At 39.9% G+C, this 22,964-nt stretch overlaps 1 protein-coding gene across 1 annotated transcript in view; it reads left to right on the top strand.

Moving 5' to 3' along the window:
* The window catches only part of brinp1 (bone morphogenetic protein/retinoic acid inducible neural-specific 1), a 283,823-nt gene that overhangs the window by 230,853 nt on the left and 30,006 nt on the right, over positions 1-22,964 (top strand). The window contains exon 4 of the mRNA XM_072240025.1: positions 16,571-16,676. Within this exon, the coding sequence (XP_072096126.1) occupies positions 16,571-16,676 (106 nt within the window). The remainder of the gene's footprint in view (positions 1-16,570; positions 16,677-22,964) is intronic.

Raw genomic sequence — 22,964 nt, 5'->3', positions numbered from 1 at the left:
ATCCTTCCCGTTAGTATGAGCCACATTGTTTATAATGGCAATTTCAGTAAGTAATTCAAAAGCAGGAAAATGTTCAGAGTTAGTTCACTGCATTTTATCGGAGTTCCAGAGAGGTGAGAAACCCATGTCGATTCCATAATTGTCTATTGACATGTGTTACTCCTAAGGCATAACGAGATTCAGTGCACTGGCTGCAAGGCTGCAGCTTTTGTTAAGGCAAAGAGGTTCAGCTGCTTGAGCAGAACAGGAGGGAAGGTAGTTCTGCCGCTTCAGCTGTTATATGATGTGCACACTCCACATAGCAACTAAAATTTTCCACTATTTTTTCTCCCAGTATGAAATCAGGAGGAAAAGCTATCGAAGAAAAGTTACATGGGGGCTTAAATCAGGTGGAATATCATGATGGCAGAAGTAAAATCATACAAGTTCTTAAGTAGAGTTTAAGAACAGATTATTAAGCTGCATAGTCACTGGTACTGGTTGCTGGTGGCAGTGGAGATGGAAACTGTTACCAAATTTGCTTTAGGCTAAGGGCATCTTATAGCCCAGTGGCCAGATTGTCCACAAACATAAATAAATCCCTCCTGACGAAGGGTCTCGGCCTGAAACGTCAACTGCACCTCTTCCTACAGATGCTGCTTGGCCTGCTGCGTTCACCAGCAACTTTGATGTGTGTTGCTTGAATTTCCAGCATCTGCAGAATTCCTGTTGTTTCCCTCATGGACATTCCCATGTTTACCCCTGCTCTGTCCATTGTCCCATTTCCATGTTTGTTGGATCAAAGAATTTTATACCCATACATCCAGAATAATATTATCTAAACCATAGAAACCATAGAAAAACTACAGCACAGAAACAGGTCTTTTGGCCCTTCTTGGCTGTGCCGAACCATTTTCTACCTAGTCCCACTGACCTGCACACGGACCATATCCCTCCATACACCTCCCATCCATGTATCTGTTCAATTTATTCTTAAACATTAAAAAAGAACCCGCATTTACCACCTCGTCTGGCAGCTCATTCCATACTCCCACCACTCCCTGTGTAAAGAAGCCCCCCCTAATGTTCCCTTTAAAATTTTTCCCCCTCACCCTTAACCCATGTCCTCTGGTTTTTTTCTCCCCTTGCCTCAGTGGAAAAGGCCCGCTTGCATTCACTCTATCTATACCCATCATAATTTTATATACCTCTATCAAATCTCCCCTCATTCTTCTACGCTCCAGGGAATAAAGTCCTAACCTATTCAAACTTTCTCTGTAACTGAGTTTCTCAGGTCCCAGCAACATCCTTGTAAACCTTCTCTGCACTCTTTCAACCTTATTTATATCCTTCCTGTAATTTGGTGACCAAATCTGAACACAATACTCCAGATTCGGCCTCACCAATGCCTTATACAACCTCATCATAACATTCCAGCTCTTATACTCAGTACTTTGATTAATAAAGGCCAATGTACCAAATGTTCTCTTTACGATCCTATCTACCTGTGACGCCACTTTTAGGGAATTTTGTATCTGTATTCCCAGATCCCTCTGTTCTACTGCACTCCTCAGTGCCTTACCATTAACCCTGTATGTTCTACCTTGGTTTGTCCTTCCAACGTGCAATACCTCACACTTGTCTGTATTAAACTCCATCTGCCATTTTTCAGACCATTTTTCCAGCTGGTCCAAGTCCCTCTGCAGGCTCTGAAAACCTTCCTCACTGTCTACTACACCTCCAATCTTTGTATCATCAGCAAATTTGCTGATCCAATTTACCACATTATCATCCAGATCATTGATACAGATGACAAATAACAATGGACCCAGCACTGATCCCTGTGGCACACCACTAGTCACAGGCCTCCACTCCGAGAAGCAATTCTCTACTACCACTCTATGGCTTCTTCCATTGAGCCAATGTCTAATCCAATTTGCCACCTCTCCATGTATACCTAGTGACTGAATTTTACTAACTAACCTCCCATACTCTTCAAAACAAAAATTACCAGTCACAAATGGGTCACCTGAACCATATGTGTATAAAGCAAGTATTGTTAAACCTGAGATTTACAGTGAAATTTTTAGCAGATGTTAATTTAGTAATGATTCCCCAAAATTTGGTCACTTAATTTTGCTAGATATAAAACAAAGCTCTGAGATAAAATAGCATTCAAATTGTATAGGGCAGCTATTCCAATATTTTTAAAACAATGTACAAAATTCCCCAGAGGCTATAGTGGAGCAGGTGGGAAGTCTCACACAAGTATTGTCCTCATTCCCCTTAACAGCTTTAAACCTTTGATGTTGTAATTGCTATTGGCAATATAGTAAGACATCACAATTTCACTTAACTCTCATCTCAGATAAGTAATAGTATATGTTTTCGCTTTAACCTAGTTTGCAAATTATTTACCCCAACATTTATTAAGACACGTGTCCCTGCTGGTAGAGTTAATCTGGATACTTCTGAAAACATTTATGCATGTGTTCTACATATTTATTAACGTCAATGTCTCCTGCCCGATATTTTTTTTGCCGGTCTACAATGCGAGGGAAACATTTCCATAGGGCTCCCACTAGACTGGTTCAAAGTACATATAAATCAACATTTTCTTCATCCCCTCTGCTTCCAATAGTGCTATTTGGAGCCGCTGCCTGTGGCAGGGCAGGCACTGGCTGACACCAGTCTCACGAGTACTCAAGAAGAATCACTTGATGTGTGTCTTCTTGAAACTGTGCCTGGGGAAGGCAGGGTTACAGCACCTAGTTCACCCTCAGACTCTGGTGCTAATTGTTTATTTTCAAACACTGAGTGAGATACAGGTTTCCCCCACTATCCAAAGGTACAGCGTTCCTATGAAACGGTTTGTAAGCCGGAATGTCATAAAGTGAATAAGCAATTACCATTTATTAATATGGGAAAATTTTTTGAGTGTTCCCAGACCCAAAAAATAATCTACAAAATCATGCCAAATAAGCCATAAAACCTAAAATAACAGTTATATATAGTAAAAGCAGGAATGATATGATAAACACACAGCCTATATAAAGTAGAAATACTTTTCTGCAGCACTGTCTAGCACAGCGAAAATCTTCGCGGAAGCGCTCTCGGCAGAAACACTCTCTCCAGTAACCTTTAAGCTATGAAGCTGCCAAATCATACCAAATAACACATAAAAATACACAGCCTATATAAAGTAGAAATAATGTATGTACAGTGTAGTTTCACTTACCAGAATTGGGAAGACTCCGATAAATTGCAGTTTTGTCACAGTTAAACACTTGCTTATACGAATAACCACGCGACGCAATCGGCAATCGCCTCTGATCTGGGCCGACATTTACGTGCCAGGCCGCACCTAATTAATTAGCTTGTTTATTTCGGCTTTTTTCTTAAAGATGTGCTGGGTGCGTTCCGACTACTGCTGCACCACTGCATTCTTCGCGGCAATGTATCAGTCCGCAGCCCAGAGGTTGGGGACCGCTGCTTAAACTATGAAGCTGCCCTCACCTCAGAAACCGATCAAACCACCCTTTACTACCTTTAAATTCCACTTTCACAACACCTTCATCACCAACGTCCAGTGCTTTCTGTTTCAGCTTATTACAAAGACTGACTGATTTCTCTTTAAGTATAAGAAAACTTAACGGAACACCACGCTTTGTACACCTATCAATTCACTCAAGCAATAGACTTGCCGCTTTATCCATTATTGGATGCCGACGAAGAGAGACCACTTTGCTACCAGCAGAACCAACAGTAACATCGGCAGCTGTCAAAATTCTTTCTCTGCGTATAAATAGTGCGAATGGTGGATGCAGGCAAGTTCAACGCACGGACAATGTCTTTACTTCGTTCACCACCATCAAAATGCTTAATTATGTCTACTTTTACGCTAAGTGTAACACCCTTACGAGCTCTTTTAGGCTTTTCCGATACCTTAGAACACATCTTGCTAACAGATGCACAAAATAAATCGAGATAAAGCACGTGTTTAAGCAATGCTGGCTAGAATGCGGTTCTGGGGGAGCAGCTTGGCTGTTCAGGCGCGCGCTGCCTTTTCTTGTAACAGTGAAAACACCTTTTGTTAGCAAAAACAGGTAACTAATGTAGGTCTTTCGTAACAGCAAGGTGTCATAAAGCAAACGTTCGGAAAACGGGGGCCACCTGTATTACTATCCTTTGCCTGTACTTTCTCTGTCTTTTTCTTCTTTAACTTTTGCTCACCTCCTCTGCCTTTTTACAGGATTCATCTAACCGTTTTTGCATTTCACATCTACATTTAACAATCTCAGTCCACCTTACAGTCTTATCACATTTTCCATTCTCCAACAATGTCTGCAGGCACTCCCTTTGTTCAATCCACCATACAATATATTTCTAAACATACTTAATGCTTTCAGGACCATAATGTACAACCATTCATGCTGCTGGAGTCCTTTCGAGATCTGGGACAGGAGACTTTCACGCTACCATTCACACACACTCAATCAGAGTGCACACATGGACACAAATATTTTGGAATTCCTTTTTTAACAGCACATTTACCGAACTTTTGTGCACTTTGTGCAAGACACGGCAACCTTGTGTGGGACTCCAGTCCAGACAACAGCAGTCTCGTGCAGGACTAAAGACAGGAAAGCGGCAAACTCGTCAATTTTTTTTTAATGCGATAACTTTCCTATGTCAGCGACTATGGCGGCCTACCTTGACTACTCCACACAGGAGGAAATTTGAGTTGCAGCTGCAGGCTCAGTCCCTTGCTCAACTGAGCAGCCTAGGATTTAGGACTGATTGGCTGCCAGGGTTGAATTCCCTTCTTCCGTATAATGAATGGTTAGCCCAACTCACTGGAACCTCCGAGTAACTCTTGTCGCCGATAGTAAAATAACTAAACTAACTGTGGCCCGAACACACACACTTAAAACTGAAACATTCCTTTTATTTTACTTATGCACAAGGAGAACAGCCTGGCCCCTGTCACCCACACTGTTCAGAAGTCTGAACAGAAAACTGCTATTTTTATACAGAACTGGTTTAACAGTTATGGACATTAGTCATTGTAATTTATGTATGTTTGAATTCCTTAGTCATGAGATCAATTGCTATTCACAGTCGAGGTGTTAAAAAAAATTAAAACTTCAAGTAGACATCCACTGATATTTTGAAGTTAGTAATGACAATAGAGCCTTAGTTGTTGGGTATAATTCATATCCTTCTATAATCCTTGTAGCATTACTCTCTGGTATCCCCTACTGTGTAAAGGGATGCTATCTTTTATAAAGAGCTTTCTGGAAAAGTCTCACTCATTTTGCTTGAGTACACACTGCCACAGTCATCCCAACCTATCTCAACTACAGCAAGCAGGGGTGACACCAGCAGTCTCACTTCAAAGGTTTCTCTTGACTACAACTGCCCTAGGCTATCCATGCCTTACCATAGCTTTCACAGTTGCATGATTGTCTTGGACTCTGAATCGATCCTCTGAGATGTTGATCCCCAGGAACTTGTAGTTGCTCACCCTTTCTACCACTGACACTTCAATGAGGATTGGTGTGTGTTTTTTTTTCATCTTTCCCTTCCTGAAGTGTACAGTCAGTTTCTTGTTCTTGCTAATCTTGAGTCCAAGGTTGTTCATCGGGGAGAAGACTTTTTGTGAAGAGGTCCAGAGGTTCAGTGCTCTATGATGATGGAAGCTGGTCTCAAAGAAGACTAGTGTGAATATCCAAAACATGGCATCACAGCAGTGAAGTATTTTTATGATCTGGTGAATTAAAGACACACAGCATAAGACTGTACTTCCTCACACTACCAATAACATTCATTCAAATTGTTTTGGTCTATGTGAATTGCCTGTGATTGTGGCTGGTAGTACTTTTGGTCAGTCTTCACCTGCTTGTTCTGAATTCGTGCCTGCACATAAAATGATACTACTGAAAGTATAAAATCAATCCTATCTGCTTAGTGTCTGCATCTGTCATTATTCGACCACATGGGTTTTACATCATGACATGATGAGCAACATTTTGCAGTCCTTATCAAAGAGATGGAAATTATAGAGAAGCTCAGATCATCTAGGTTCTTGCTTGTCCTTTGAGCAGGAAGAAACCAGTGACAGTTTTTTGGGTTAATAAGCTCAGTGATGCCTCTACTTTCTGAGAGGCTGAAAAAAAGCTGGACGGTGCACATCCATACTCATGTTGTTCTATAGAAGTGCAGTAGAGAGCATCCTAACAAACTACATCACTGCCTTGTATATAAACTACACTGTGGCAGACAGGAATGGGTAGTCAAAACTGCCCAATTCATCACATGCACCAGCTTGCCTGTCATTAAGTGCCTGAAAGTTGCCTGAAAAGGGCCAGTAACATCATGAAGGATCTCACTCTCCCTGCTCATGGACGGTTTGTCCCACTCCCCTCTGGGAGGAGGCTATGTAGCCTCTAAGCCAGGACTAGCAGACTTTAAAACAGTTACATTCCCCAAGCAGTAAGGCTGATCAACACCTCCACCCACAAACACACACCACCACACCTCCAACCAGCACTACTGTATCATTTCCTGTCAGTCACCCTATGTATGGACACTCCTGTGCCTAGGATCACTTTATTGTATACAATCAATCTATGTATATAAGCTATCATATATTTATATTTATTGTGTTTTATTATTGTGTTCTTTATCTTTTTTTTGTGCTGCATCAGATCTAGAGTATCAATTTCTTTTTCCTTTACACTTGTGTAAACACTGAGGCTGTCTACAAGAAGGGTCAGAGCCGTCTCTATTTCCTGAGGAGACTGAGGTCCTTTAACATCTGCCGGTCGATGCTGAGAATGTTCTACGAGTCTGTGGTGGCCATGCTGCCATGTTTGCTGTTGTGTGCTGGGGCAGCAGGCTGAGGGCAGCAGACACCAACAGAGTCAACAAACTCATTCGTAAGGCCAGTGATGTTGTGGGGATGGAACTGGACTCTCTCACAGTGGTGTCTGAAAAGAGGATGCTGTCTAAGTTGCATGCCATCTTGGTCAATGTCTCCCATCCACCACATAATGTACTGGGTGGGCACAGGAGTACATTCAGCCAGAGACTCATTCCTCCGAGATGCAGCACAGAGCGTCATAGGAAGTAATTCCTAACTGTGGCCATCAAACTTTACAACTCCTCCCTTGGAGGGTCAGACACCCTGAGCCGATAGGCTGGTCCTGGACTTATTTCATAATTTACTGGCATAATTTATATATTACTATTTAACTATTTATGGTTCTATTACTATTTATTATTTATGATGCAACTGTAACGAAAACCAATTTCCCCCGCGATCAACAAAGTATGACTATGACTATGACTAAAGGAAATGACGTTAAACAATCTTGAATCTTGTATCTTTTTAAACCCGGTTCTCTTCATTTGCCTCCAAATGAGCTTGAAAAATTTCTTAATCTCCACTCCCACAAAGAAAAATCTGCTCAAATGCTCAAACATATTTCAGCAATTTATTCCAAATTTTCTCCCCTCACGATCTTTGTTAAATAAGGAAGACTAAAAGCAACCCATACTACTTTACTCGTCATCATATTGAAGAATATACACCCACGTGTTGTCCTGATAAAACCCATGTCAGAAATATTTACGCAGTAAGTTAAGAGGAAACATGCCTGATTCTTCAGCATCAGCGTTTACTGCAACGTGATGAGAAGGAGATTACCAATCAGAAAATCAGAATAAATCAAGTCGGATATTATACCTATGATACCGAGGATATCCACAGCAATGACTACACGTAACGTCCTGGCCCACATCTTCTTCCCATAATCTTAGAACTACTTATTTCATTGCTTTTTGCAAAACTTTAAGAAAATTCTTTATACCTTTCTCTGGCAGAACAGGAGTAAGCACAATCAAAATAATTAATTATCCACAAAATACATTGGGACATCTATGAAAGCTGTATGGTAATGCAAAATCTTTATGGGCATATGAACACCAAGTGTTCTCAGGAAGGGGAGAAACTTGAACTTTGTAGGAGGAAAAGGCTTTTAAATAAAACATTTTTTTTCCTCCCAGAGATCTTTGTAGATTTGCATCCCCTAGTGAGTATCCAGCATTAGGTTTTATTATTTCATCAGTTCACTACCTTTTCCCATCTTCTGATTCACTGCAGCTCTTTCATCTCTCAGCAGGGATGGAAGACCAGAGGGATGTTGATCTGGAATTTTCACTGGAGCTGTGCACAGCTCAGTAATGTTCCCATGACTATCTACAGATGAATGGTTGCTAGCTGGGAGAGGAATTCTGAAAAGGCATCTCTGTTGGGAAGAAAAGAAACTGCAATAATCTTTCAAGATTTTAAAATCATATTTATGAATATTTTGAATTACAGGGAAGTAGCAGAATACTTAATATTAAATCTGATCTGTCTACTCATTGCTCTAATCTGACAGTATCTAATATTTCTTGTTATAGCACAATCCACTATGTCAGAATATTTGATTTTGTAAAGGCTCAATAATACTGAGGAAATGTGAAAAGCTAACTTGTCTATTATTGTTGTTACCTTTAATTAAAGCTTTGATCTTTAAGAATGTTAAAACAAGGTCAAAAGAGCTTAAAAGCTGTGTTAAAAATCAGCATAGAATGGAAAGACTCATCCCTGGCTTTATATGCAAAGCCTGTCTTGTGCTAGGTCTAATTCTGACCTCTGGTGTGGCATGTAAACTGAGGAAAAGATACAGAGATATTGTAAAAATCTCCATAATTAGGTTTAAGCTCACCCAATGACTCCTTGGAATCCATGATTTATGTCAGTTTGAGGGGAAGAAAGAGTATTCTGGAAAGTTTTGGGAGTCTTGAGGCCATTCATCAGCAGTACACGGAAGCTCAATCTGAATGTTGGAAGAAATGTACCACCCTCCAAACTACACTTCTAATTTTATTCCATCAAGCATTTTATTTCCCTCCTGGGAAATGAGAGCCTGTTGGTCCCATCTTGACTTCATCAGCCACAGAACCCACATCCTAAATCCTGAGCGATTGCCTAAGAGGAAACAAGTGATGTGGTAAGATAAGTGCATTGAACCATACATTACCTGCAATTTTCTTACACATTTACTTCATGATGGGAATTCTTGTTCGGGCTTGAGTTCTTTCTGCTAGTTTGATTATTTGGTCCCAAGGGTAGAAAACCTTGCTGCACTTCAGATTCCCAAATGGTCGTCACGTATAGGGCAAGACTGAGTTTGTACAACTTGACGTTCTCATGGAACATCGCAATAATGCAATCTCACTGCTCCCCTATAACTTATGTGGAACTGAATTTTAGAAATGGAGTCCAATTCATATATGCTAACAAATCATGCATTTGGCATTTTTTTCCAGAGGGTGAATTTCCACTACATAGTTCGTAATGTCATTATGCTGTAGCACACAGCTTTTTTTGCAGTGAATCAGCAAATTCAGATTTCACAAATCACGAACAAAATCACAGCCTAATAGTTATTTATACGCGTGCGCGCGCGCACACACACACACACACACTGGATTCTACTTAATTGGGATACATCGGCACCTGAACATTTTGGCTCAATTAAGCGGCTACTGCATTTGCTGAAGTTTCTTGGAAATAGTTAAAAGTTATTAAAAAAGACATACTAGTGTTTACTGAGTACCAAATTATATACTCTTAACATTTAAGAAACCTTCAAATTCTTTGTAATTCCTAACTTGCTGGCCTTCAACAATTACATCCACCAAATCTTCATTTTCATTACATTATTCAAGATACCTTCAAATTCTTTATAATTCCTAACTTGTTGAAGTAGTGAAATAATTTTATCTTCACTCTTGGCTGTTTCTAGCATCTCTAAGCCTGAATGCTTGAAACCATGGTGAGCAAAACAGTTTCAAATGGTCTTACTGCTTATTTCTTGCCAATTATCAGTGACAAAAGTCACTGTTTTTTGAACACGAGCACACGCAAATGAGGCTGTTTAGAAACTGATTGCTCTAAGCATGGTGTAGTGTCTAACAGCCGTGCAAGTGCACATAACTGATGCAGTTAGAAGTTGTCTGGCAACAATTTCCTGCTCCAATTGAGCAGCATAGTGTCCCAAATAAAGAAAGAGAATCCCATCTATTTTCTCAATTTAGTTTTTCTTTCTTCTTTAAGAGTTGTTCCAAATAACGGCTGCTCTGATTAACTCATGGCCCATATATATATATGTGTGTGTGTGTGTGTGTGTGTGTGTAAGAAATGTCAGAAGTTGGGGTTGATGTGAAAGATTTGCTGATCTTATGATCTTATTCAATAATGGAATGTTGGAGTGTATAGGAAGGAACAAAGGTCCAAGATATGACCTTCCATATGAAATTAATGGAATGGTCACTGAGATGGCAATTTTCCTGTTTTGAAAAGCTACATATTGAGGTCATGGTCCTCAGAATGAAGAGGGCACTGTTTAAAAATGTGATGAAGCAATGTTAATTTACATAAAATGCTTTGAATCTGTAGAAAATCCAGCAGAGGGCTTTGAATGCTCAATGTTTATGTTCAAGAGTGAGTTTGATGTAATTTTGGGTGTGAAGTTAATTAAGAGATGTGGGAATAGTGTGCGAAAGTGTAGCTGATGTAGGAGATTTGCCTTATGTTACCGAACCAATTTCAGTAGCCTACCCATGCTCCTTATCTTATATTGATGTTTAACTATTCAAGGGTGCTGCAGAAACACCTCTGAGATTCAAGTTAATTTAGTCAGAGTGATGGAATTGAGTTTTATTATCTCCTAGTTGTTAGGTTTCAAGAAAGGAAGCTTTAACTCAGTTCTCATTGTGTCTGAACATCATAACATAGAGCCTCTTAGGGTCCAAAAGAGATTAGCTCACATCAAGTGAGCTAATTTCAGAAACAGCATTAGCTCACTACAGGAAGGGTAAGACAAAGGAACACACACCAATCCTCATAGAGGGATCAGAAGTGGAAAGAGTGAGCAGTTTCAAGTTCCTAGGTGTCAAGATCTCTGAGGACCTAACCTGGTCCCAACATATCGATGCAACTATAAAGAAGGCAAGACAGCGACTATACTTCATTAGGAGTTTGAAGAGATTTGATATGTCAACGAAAACATTCAAAAACTTCTTTGGATGTACCATGAAGAGCATTCTGACAGGCTGCATCACTGTCTGGTATGGGGTGTGGGGGGCTACTGCACAGTTCCTAAAGAAGCTGGAGAGGTCATAAATTTAGTCAGCTCCATCTTGGGTCCTAGCCTACAAAGTACCTAGGACATCTTCAAGGAATGGTGTCTCAGAAAGACAGCATCCATTATTAAGAATCCCCAGCACCCAGGGCATGCCCTTTTCTCATTGTTACCATCAGGTAGGAGGTATAGAAGCCTGAAGACACACACTCGGCGATTCAGGAACAGCTTCTTCCCCTCTGCATCCTATTTCTAAATGGACATTGAACCTATGAACACTACCTCACTTTTTTAATATATATTTTTGTTTTTGTATGATTTTTAATCTATTCAATATACATATACTGTAATTGATTTATTTATTTATTTTCTTCTATATTAGTATATATTGAACTGATGCTGCTAAGTTAACAAATCTCATGACATGCTGGTAATCAGAAAGCTGATTCTGATTCTGAATAAAAGTACTCTTAATTTGTATCTGGTATGGAAAACATGTACCAACTCACTAGTCAAAATGTAGCTTCTTATCTAATTGAACTTAAGCTATTTATTGGTCCTCATACACTTTCCAACCTGTTAACACTTGATTTTTGGAGTAAGGCAGCACCTTGGTGTAGATTTATTAACTTGCCAGTCAGATATAGTGGGGCAGTGGTTAGGCTGCCAATTACAAATGCCATTCAGGAGTGAAAGTTATGGATTTTTGATGGTTCACGTATTTGATTTGCAAGATTAGCTTTATACTTGGGTGTTGTGTTGAAAATCCTAGCTAATCAATCGAGTACAAAAACTGTAATGTTAACTGGTACAGAATTGCTTGTATTTCACCTGTACCCAAGTGGATCCTGGTGAATCTCAGCAATTCTTCTTCTTCTTCTTAAGCCCAACGCCCCTACTGGGGCAGAGGCCGCCAACAGTAGCTCACCAGAACCCTCAGTACTGGGCCATCCTTTCACATTGTTTCCTAGTGTAGCCCGTCTTCTTGGTGTATACTCCGTCTCCCAGGGATGAGGTCCTTGGAGCTTCTGTTGACGTTATTGTAGCTCTGGGTTTTTAGAGGACGGGGTTGCTAGCCCCAGGTCCAACCTTCCTCTTTTTGTAGCCGGGCTTTGGGACCGTCCATGGCAGAGTAATTTCAACAATTGTTAACCTACAATATCACAGACAATACTTTTACACAGTTATACTTATGCAGTGAAATCTGAAAGGGTAATGGAAGTGAGAGAACAGGGTTAAGGTTCACTGTTCTTCAATATTTTTATTGAATTTTACATATATTTCACATATACAATTAAACAATAATAATAATTAAACTAAATAGTGAAACGTCCTCATGTTTTTCACAATCATCGAAGGAAAAGAAATATAACATTTCACATACTTCACATATTTAACAACAAAAATAAAAACACATCAGAAAAAAAACTGTAGAAGCACTCAACAACACATAGCAGTTTCAAGATGACTGTGCACCTTGACGTCCAAGGAACTCCAGTGAAGGTTTCCACACATTTTCAACTTCTCCTGCCCTTCCTCCGGTTATGTAAGTCAGTCTCTCCAGTACAATACAGGATGCCGTCTCCTTCACCCTTACAAGTATCAAAGGAATATCCATTTTTCTCCAAGATAAAGCTATCATCCTCCTGGCCTGCAGGAGTCCAAAAACAATTAAAGTTGACTGTTTTGAACTAACAGTAAAGTTCTTTGGATATATACCTAGTACGCATATTTTTCCTTGGTGAGGCACCTTTACTCCAACAATCTCAGATATAGTCTGGACAACTGTTTTCCAGTATTTTTTTTAATTTTGGACAGTCCCATACACAGTGAAACAGAGTACCCTTTTCTTCTAAACATTTAACACAAGTGTCCGGGATGTCAGGGACCAATGGTTCAGTTTGACTGGGGTAATATAAGTTTGCATTAACCATTTATATTGTAATAGCTTCATTCTCATGTTAGTTGATTGCTTTTGGGCTTTTAAGCATGCCATTTCCCACTCAGTTTCTTGTGTGTCCTCTTGAACATCCAGTCTCCGTGCCTCTAGCCTGTCAATGGTGGACTCCTTATCATATGACATCAAAGCTATTGACATCTGGTACAAAGCACATCAGCATATTAAAGATATTTCTCCCATTTCTCGCTTCTCCCCAATATGGGGCAATACATACTTCAGGGCAGGAAGAGCAGATGGTAGTTTCAGAATCTGGACAGACAAAGGTCTGCAGAAAATAGAGGACCTTTATATGAATGGTAATCTTATTACATTTGATCAATTGTGCCAGGTATACCATATTCCTAAAAAACACTTCTTTAAATATTTGCAGCTGAAACATTTCATACTATCAAAATATAAGCATTTAATATCTGAACCACCACTATCACATCTTGAAAATCTCACACTTCTAAACCTAAAGGGGAGGAGTCAGATTTCTTTATTCTATACAGCTTTGATGTCATCTGATAAGGAGTCCACCATTGACAGGTTAAGATTCACTGTTGGTGCTTGCAGAACACTTCTTTTCCAGCAAACCAGTTGCCTGATGGGAAATACAGTAGTCTGTACAGTTGTGTAATGAAGGAAGCTGCTGTTAGTAATCATGCTGCTCATGTTATTCTCACTTTCAATTACAAGTTAGCACCTTTATGCTGGCATCTCTGATACTCTGTAGTTTCCACGATAATATTAATGAAGGTAGAATATAAAATACACTCATCGTCAAACATGCTTTCCCAGAACAAAGTGGCTGTCTGTTTTCAGTGAGCCAATTTCTAAACAGTTCTAGATATATGTGGAATAGATCTGTTTGTGTGCCTTGAGCTGCAAAGGGAAATCATTGCCATTTATCTTTTCTATTTTGAGCAGAAGTGGAACTTGCACATAATGAGATTCTATCCATTTAACTGCTTTTCTGTACAAAACTATCAAAGCCTACTCTGAAACTGGAGTAAAATTCTCAGAGTCTTTATCAGTCATGCAAGGATTCTTTAATTACTGTTCCTTGATCTGCTCCATGATTGCAGTCATCCCCACTTCGTTTTGGTAATCTTAGATCACAGAGAGCTGCTAAAATTAGCTGGACCAGTTGCAGGAAAGTGCTGGCTAAGTTAACCAAGCTCTTGTTAAAAGGAGTTTGTAAAGCACTGGATAAGCACAATGTTTAATCACAGCTTTTAGCTTGACAGGTCAAGTACACTTGTTTTAAAAAAAGCTGTACGTACATTTTATGTCAGGGTTCCTAACCTGGGGTCCACAAACGCCCCAGTTAATGATAAGCCTCATTGGCATAAAAAGGATTCAGAACCCTTGCTTTATGTACATATAATCAGCCCACATATTTAAACTAATCTTATGTATATACGGCCACATTCAATAGTTACTTGTACATTGTGTTTTATAAGCTTGTTTTTACATTTATATTTATTTTGTTTTTTATGCTTTTTGTATTTTATATGCTGTATCGGATCCGGAGTAACGAGCATTTCGTTCTCCTTTACATTCATGCAGTGAAGAATGATAATGAACAATCTAGAATACAAAAAGAAAAGATATAAAATACAATGATTATACATAGAAGAAAATAGACAAGATATTTGCTCTTCAATAAAGGGATAAAGCATGTATCCAGTCCAACACGTAAAACATTTCCAATATCGCTCCTTAGAAATTTATCCTTAGTCAAGGGAAAGTCATTGGAGTGAACTCCGTAGAGAGTGTGTCACTGATGTGACTCCATAGTGCTGCTGAATTGGAATTATTCCTCAGCATTTTTATTTGTCTCCTCTTTATATTAAACTACCTAATATTAATGAAAAATGAGGTTGCATTTGTGCCGGCTTTCAATGGCTTTTAGTGTTTCTCCAAGACCAACAGATTCCATGATATTGCTGTGACCCAGCAAAATAAGATAACATTGTGGCTCATATATGTTATGTTTTGCAACTTCAAAACATTAAGCAAATTCAAAGGAAGATATGAGAGTCTGATGAGTGAGTTTAACTACAGGTGTAACTTCATCTTTAAGTAAAATGTGCGTGTATCACATAGTATGCACATAACATATTTTACATATAACCCATAATTATTTAAACAGCAGGATGCTTAATCAATATATATATACACACACAAGATTGCTCAAATATTACCAAAATATTAAATACACAACTCTATGTGTGAGATTTATTGGTATTTTCTTATTGTAACCTGTACAAGGAGCCACTTTTGTTAGGATGATGTCCAGGCAGATCATGTAATATATGTATAACACAAAGGAATTTATTGTAGCAGCTAATGAAGCAAATTGCAATGCAGAAAAATAAATCAAGTGCAAGAGCCATAATGAGGTTGATTTGGAAATCAAGAATTCATCTTTAACATATGAGAGGTCTATTCAAGGGTCCTAAGCAATGTTATAGACACTGTGCTCAAATCTGATGGCATGTGCCTTCAAGCTTTTCTATCTTCTGCAGACAGGAGGGGGCTTAATTGAGATGACTGGGTTTGGGGGTGGGGTTAGGGAGGAGTTCTTGATCATCACCTGCTTTGCCAAGGCAATAGGAAGTACAGAATTCTCATTGCAGGAGAGACTGGTTTGCATGAAGAATGGGGCTACAATCACAACTCTCTAATTTTTTTTTGTAGCACAGCTGCCACACCAAACTGTGATGCAACTAGATAGGATGCTTTCTGTGGTGCGCTAGTAAAAATTGGTTAGAGTTATTGGGACGTAACAAATTTCTTAGCCTTCTGAGGAAGTAGATGCATTAGTATGCTTTTGTCGCCTTATGACTGAAACCAGAACAAATTGTTGTTGTTGTTTACACCTAGGAACCTCAAACTCTCAACCATCTCCACCTCAACACTACTCAAACAAACTAGAGAGTGTTCCTGCACACCATTTCCTGAAGTCAAAGACCAGCTCCTTCATTTTGTTGACATTAAGGGAGAAGTTGTTGCCTTGATCCCATGCTCTTTACCTCCTTTTTGTATTTCATCACATTATTACTTGAGATCGATCCAACTATGGTGGTGTCATTTGCAAATTTGCAAATTGAGTTTGAGAGATATTTGGCCCTATGGGCCAGTCTGTGTTAATATTCAAGACAGAGTGTGAAACAAAAACTATATTATGGTACTGAAAATGCAGCTAGGAGGGAACTGGTGGTGAGGATAATGGTGAAGGAAGTGTTGAGGGCAGACATGACCATTGAGCAGTGGTGGAAATGATGGAGCTCTTGGAGCTGGAATGTGTGTGAAAGGTCATCAGCAGTCCACTCAACCAGAAACAAGAATCATTATTTGGTAAGTATGTGGTATTTTAAACCTAGTCTTAAATGGAGTGCTTGAGATGGAGCTGATTTTATAGTGTCAAATATTGTCTGTGTTTCAGGTGACCGAGACACGGACCGGACCACTGGGATGTAGCAGCTACGAGAACCTTGACTCAGTGAGCTCAGTACTACTGCAGAGTCCTGAGAGCAGGCTGCACTTGCAAGGTTAGTGCTTGGGTTGGATGGAAAGAGCAGTGGTGGAGGGTGGGTGGGAGCATCAGTGGGCAAGGGAATGGACATCACATCTCACTGCCTGCACAATGTACTTATCAAAGAAAGCCGGTTCCCAGTTGCCACAGAAGTGAGTGCACCGGTGTTGGAAATACTAACCTGAAGATCCCTTAAATAATGTGTAAAAGAATGAGAGTATCGCTGATACTCCTAGGTCATGAAATTTGTTGTTTTGCAGCAATAGTACAGTGCAATACATAAAAAGCTATAAATTACAGTAGGGAATATATTCAAATTAAATAAGTAAAACAAAAAGAGAGCGAGTTCATGAGGTGGTTCATTGTCCATTCTGATGGTGTAGAGGAAGAAGCTGTTCCTATAGCATTGACTGTGTGTCATCAGGCTCCCACATCTCCTCCCCAGTGGTAGAAATGAGAAGAGGGCACGTGCAGGGTGATGGAGGGAGTGCTTAATAATGGATGTTATCTTTTTGAGGCATCGTCTTTTGAAGATGTCCTCGATGCTAGGGAGGCTGGTAGCCATGATGGAGGATGGAGCTGGTTGAGTTTGCTACCTTCTGCAGCCTTTTTCTGATCCTGTGCAGTGGCTCCTCCATGCCAGACGGTGAAGCAATTGTTAGAATGCTGTCCATGGTAGGGCTGTCAACATTTGCTCGAGCAACTTACATCAACATTTTCAAACAAGAGAAAGTCTACAGATGCTGGAAATCCAAGCAGCACACACAAATTCTGGAGGAACTCAGCAGGCCAGGCAGCATCTATGGAGAAGAGTGCAGCCAACATTTCGGGCCAAGTCCTGATGACGGGTCTCGGCCCGAAACATTGACTGTACTCTTTTCCATAGATGTTGCCTGAATGCAAAATGTATAAAACCTTGAGGTGAATGGGCTACAGCAACAGAAGATCACAAACGTACTGTACACACAGTGGTTACTTTATAGGAGGTACCGAATAAGTGGCCACGGAGTGTAAGTTTAATACATTTCAGCTGAAATTAGTGTTAACATAGAGAAAAGTTATATAAATCTATTCTGTTTATGGCTCTGGAGATTACCTTAACTCCACTGCTTTGATACAAGTGTTGAGTGAACACCAAGCCACCATCTGGCAACACAGGAACCTCTCTCTGTTCCATTGCTCTTTTCCGAGAGAAAAAAAATTAACACCTCTCAATATAAGGATTTTTAGGATTCATGTTCCATCATCCTATCATGCAATATGAAGGATGAAATATGGCCTATTTCCATATTTTAATTTGATCTCATTGCCTGGATTTATCTTTTATGTGTTTTACAATGATAGACAATGTAAGCGGTATACTGAACACATTCAGTATAGGTTAACTTGCAGGTTGAGTCGGTGGTGAGGAAGGCAAATGCCATGTTAGCATTCATTTTGAAAGGTCTAGAATACAAGAGCAAGGGTGTGCTGCTGAGGCTTTATAAGGCCTCACCTTAAGTGTTGTGAATAGTTTTGGGCCCCTCATCTTAGAGAAGGTGTGCTGGCATTGGAGAAGGTCCAGAGAAGGATTACAAGGATGATTCCAGGAATGAAAGGGTTATCATACAAGGAATGTTTGATAGCTTTGGGTCCATTTTTGCTGGAATTCAGAAGGATGGGGAGGATCTCATTGAAACCTTTCAAATGTTGAAAGGCCTAGACAGAGTAGATGTAGAAAGGAGAGCCTAGGACAATAGGGCACAGCCTCAGGATAGAGAGACGGCCTTTCAAAACAGAGATGTGGAGAAATTTCTCTCACCAAAGGGTGGTGAATTTGTGGAATTTGTTGCCACATGCAGCTGTGGAGGCCAGGTTGTTGGATGTATTTAGGGTAGAGATTGATAGGTTCTTGATTGGACATGGGATCAAAGGTTATGGGGAGAAGGTTATGAACTGGGGTAGAGGAGAATTGAATGGCAGAGCAGACTTGATGGGCCAGATGGCCTGATTCTGCTCCAATGTCTTATAGTCTTATGGTCTTATTCTAAGACGCCCCTTTCTAATGTGTTAATTTTGAATTAAAATGGTCTCTGCTGGGACTGAACTACCTGAGGTGGCTTTATGATTCATGATCACTGCCATTAATTTGCACTTCTTGTTTTTCAATGTATTACGTAAATTTACTTGCCCTACTATGTTCAGTAGTGAGCCCAGTGTGGAAGAAATCAATATGAATTGGAAATGTACCTGCAGTAGGCAGCAGGCCCAGGCATTAGAGCAGTCTGTTAGATATCTCCAAATGGGACCTAAGTTATAAAACTCATGAACTGCAATCACAGAAGTGTTTGGTGACTGAAAGGGTAGTGGTTACATTTACTGTACTCATATACAGAGGGCTGATCCATTGCTCTCAAAACAAGAGATTGAACATTTAAATTTAAGTAATACATCTAAAATAAGGAGTGTATATCAATGGCAGTGATCATGAATCATAAAATCATCTTGTTTATTAGGGAAGGAAATTCGCCATCTTTACCCATTTTAGATTATGCAGGCTATCCCTGGGTAATGAATGGGTTCCGTTTATACACATGTGCATAAATTGATTTTGAAAGTCAACAAAACATGCATAAAATTCACACGATATGTTAACCGTCATCATCATCATCATCATCAGGTGCTATGCCCAGTTTGAGCTTTGACTGCCATGGCCCACACACTCCTGTTTCGGGTCAAGTGGATCAATTCATTGGTATTCACTTCCAGTTCTTTGGCTGCTGTCTCCATCATCATTTGTCTTTGCCTTCTTCTTGTTTTCTTCCCTTCAATCTTTCCCATAATTACCATGCATTCTAACTCCTCTTTCCTAATCACATGTCCAATGAAGTCACGTTGCCTTTTCATGATCTCATACATTATTTCTCTTTTTGTGTTTGCTCTGTTCATGACATCCTCGTTAGATATTCGTTTCGTCCATGATATTCTTTGCATCCTCCTCAAAAACCACATCTCTGCTGCTTCAATTCGTTTCCTTAAGTTATTCTCCAACTTTCTGAGCCATATAACATAACTGGATAAATGTAACATTTCAGTACTCTGAGGCAGGTTGTCATTCCCAGTTTAGTGTTGGTCAGTATATTCTTCATTCTCGTAAAGGTGTCTTTTGCCATCCCTATTCTTCTTTTGATGTCTATGTCAACCCTGCCATCTGATGTCACCCAGCTTCCTAAGTAGCAAAAGTTCTGTACTTGTTTTATGTCTTTCCCATTTATTCTTAGCCTGCAGATAGGATTCTCCTTCTTTTTGGAATTTCTGTCCTTTTGCAATTGATAGATAGACCCATTTTTGCACTGTTAACCATACTTCCACAGTATTGTGATGAATGGCATCAAAGCACACATAACTGGTAAGAAAGAACAATTGTTTGAAGTGGAGAGACACAGAAAAAGCTCACTGTACTGGGCAGATCAGATTTTTGAATTTAATAATCTTCTGGGAACTACTTGATATTTAGATGTCCAGTGTCCAGAACCCTGGGACAGCCTGTAATTTACTCCAGACTGGTTAACTCTTGATTGACCTCTGAAATGGCCAGGCATAGCACTAGTACAGGAGTCATGTTTGAATGAGCGATAAACGTAGGCATTGTCATCTAAATCCATATTCAGTGAGCAAATCAGCTAGGAAAAACATCTATTTTATTTAGAGAGCATTTGATCAGCCCATTATCCTCTTGCAATTTAGTAAATAAGTTCACAGCAGACCAGAACAACAAGGTTTCTTTTTTCCCCGGGTTATTAAAGTTACTAAAGAAAAGAAAGAAAAATAAAACAACAAAAGAGGGCTCGTTATAGTTAAACAGTCAAATATGCGTTTAAGTTGGAGCTCATATTGAGCTTATCTGTAACTCACACACTGGACCCTCAGGCTGCGTGAAAGCACACACCCCCTTCCGAATGTTGCTCGAAATCCATCTCGAACAAACGGATCTCCCACAGAAGTATTGGTCCTTCCTCCTTGAAGTCATTCATCTGCACAAAGCACCTTGTGCAACAGGGATGGCATCCTCAGCCATCTTCCCTCTGGTCTTCTCCCAGCTCCTGCCAAAAAAGATCTCGATCCACACGAGTGTCCCTCACAAAACTTCTCCACCCAGCATTCTCTAGAACCTTCTCCTAATTCCACAATTCTCATTGGCTGACACCTGATTCCTCAGTTGAACAACAAAGCCTCTTATCTTAGCTCAAACCCAAACAAGCTGAAAGCAGAATAAACTGCTCTTACAGAACTGCTAAAATGAAATACCTACAGCATAACATTAAAAGTCTTAAACAGGGCATTACATGTAAATATTCTATTTTCAAATCATTATATACAATAATTTTAAGTGATAGATATTCTGCTTGTATCAATTTCTGTCATGTTCTGAAAAGCTCATTGTTTTAAATGTCTTCCATATTTTGAATGCGTGTTATTACTGACAGATCAACGTGGGAATGTTTCTTACTCTTAGCTTAGTGCTTTACACAACCCTCTAGTGAGAAGAACAATATTTTATCTTTCTCTGCCTTTCGGTGGTTTCCAAAGAAAACAAAAGCTAATTGGATTTTTTTTTTTGATGAACCATAAACACCTGCAAGCATTTTTACAAATAGTGCATTTTTACTGAGGGCTCAGTAGTGTCACCATTAAGAAGACAAGACAACAGCCTAAAAGGTGATTCTGAGCCAACCTGTCTGAAGTCTGCATTCTCATTTTTTTCCCCAGAAAACTTTCACCAACTTGCTCATCGAGTATCTGTCTTTAATGAATGATTATGACACATTGAACGTGGAACAGTACAGCTTAGGAACAGGCCCCTCGGCCCAGGATGTCTATTCCATCCATAATGCCAGATTGAACCAAATCTATTCCCTGAACATGATTCAGGCTCTAATCTCCCTGTATGTACATGGGGCCGTCTAAATGTCTTCTGAAGTGCCTCCATCATGTCTGCTTTCATCCTGACAGTGCAATCCAGGCACCTACCACTCTGTGTGTAAAGAAAAACAGCCCACACATCAAGTTCAATCATTCCTCATCTCACCTTAAAGCTATGTGGTCTAGTATTTGACATTTCTACCCTGATATCCTTTTTCAACATTTCATATGCATTTAACAGGTCTCCCCTCAGCCTCCAACACTCCAGGGAAAACAGTACAGGTTTGTCCTCTCACTATAGCTAATGCTCTCTAATCCAGGCAGCATCCTGGTGAACCTCTTCTGCAAGCTTCATTTCTGATCCTTAATTTTTAAACAGTAACTCATAAATTTAGATTCTTCCATAACAGGAATCAGTCTCCCCATTAACGTTTGTCAAGGCACCAATGCAATTACAAACAAAGGCATGGCAGAGGCTATATTTCATTAGGATTTTGAGATTTGGTATGCCACTAAAGACACTCGCAACTTTCAGCAACTGTATCATGGACAGCATTTTAACTGGCTGCATCACCATCTGGTATTGCTGTAGAGAGTTGTAAACTTAGCCAGCTCCATCATGGGCATCAGCCTCCATAGTATCCAGGACATCTTCAAGAAGTGATGCCTCAAGGACCCCCATCACCCAGAACATGCCTTGTTCTCATTGCTACCATCAGGAAGGAGGTACAGGAACCTGAAGGCACACAGCCAATGATTCAGGAACAGCTTCTTCCACTCTGCCATCTGATTTCTGAATGGACATTGAACCCATGAACACTACCTCAATGCTATTTGTTATTTTTGTTTTTGTTGTTTTTGCACTATTTCTTTAATTTAATTATATCCTTATTGTATTTCACATTGTTTTCTTTATTGTTATTTTTATATATTGCATATATTGCTGCAGCAAAGACGACAAATTGCACAACAAATGCCAGAGTTTTAGATTGTGCAATATGGTCACAGAAACACACCAGGGAAACAGGTGCACAATCTACTAGTTCTGTCCTGCCCAACAAGAACCCATTTAGATTAATGCTGCACTCATCTCGTTTAATTCCTACTACAACCCCCCCCCCCACACCCCAAACTCAGCCACTGGCACCAACATTGGGAACAATTTACAGTGGCCAATCAACCTATCGATCCACTTGTCCCTGGGGTGTGGGGGGGACTGCAGCACCTGAAAAAGTAACGCAGAAATATCATACAAACTCCACATAGACATCATCAAAGACCAGGATTGAACCCCAGGAGCTGTGAGGCAGCAACTATGCTGCCTGTGCCACTGTGCTGACCAAGTGTTTTATTTACATCGCAGAAATGCAAGAAATTTATCATGTTCTTCCGACTGTAGATT

Source organism: Mobula birostris, chromosome 22 (assembly GCF_030028105.1).
Source record: "Mobula birostris isolate sMobBir1 chromosome 22, sMobBir1.hap1, whole genome shotgun sequence".
Classification (NCBI taxonomy): Eukaryota; Metazoa; Chordata; class Chondrichthyes; order Myliobatiformes; family Myliobatidae; genus Mobula; species Mobula birostris.
This window is presented reverse-complemented; position numbering and strand designations above follow the sequence as displayed.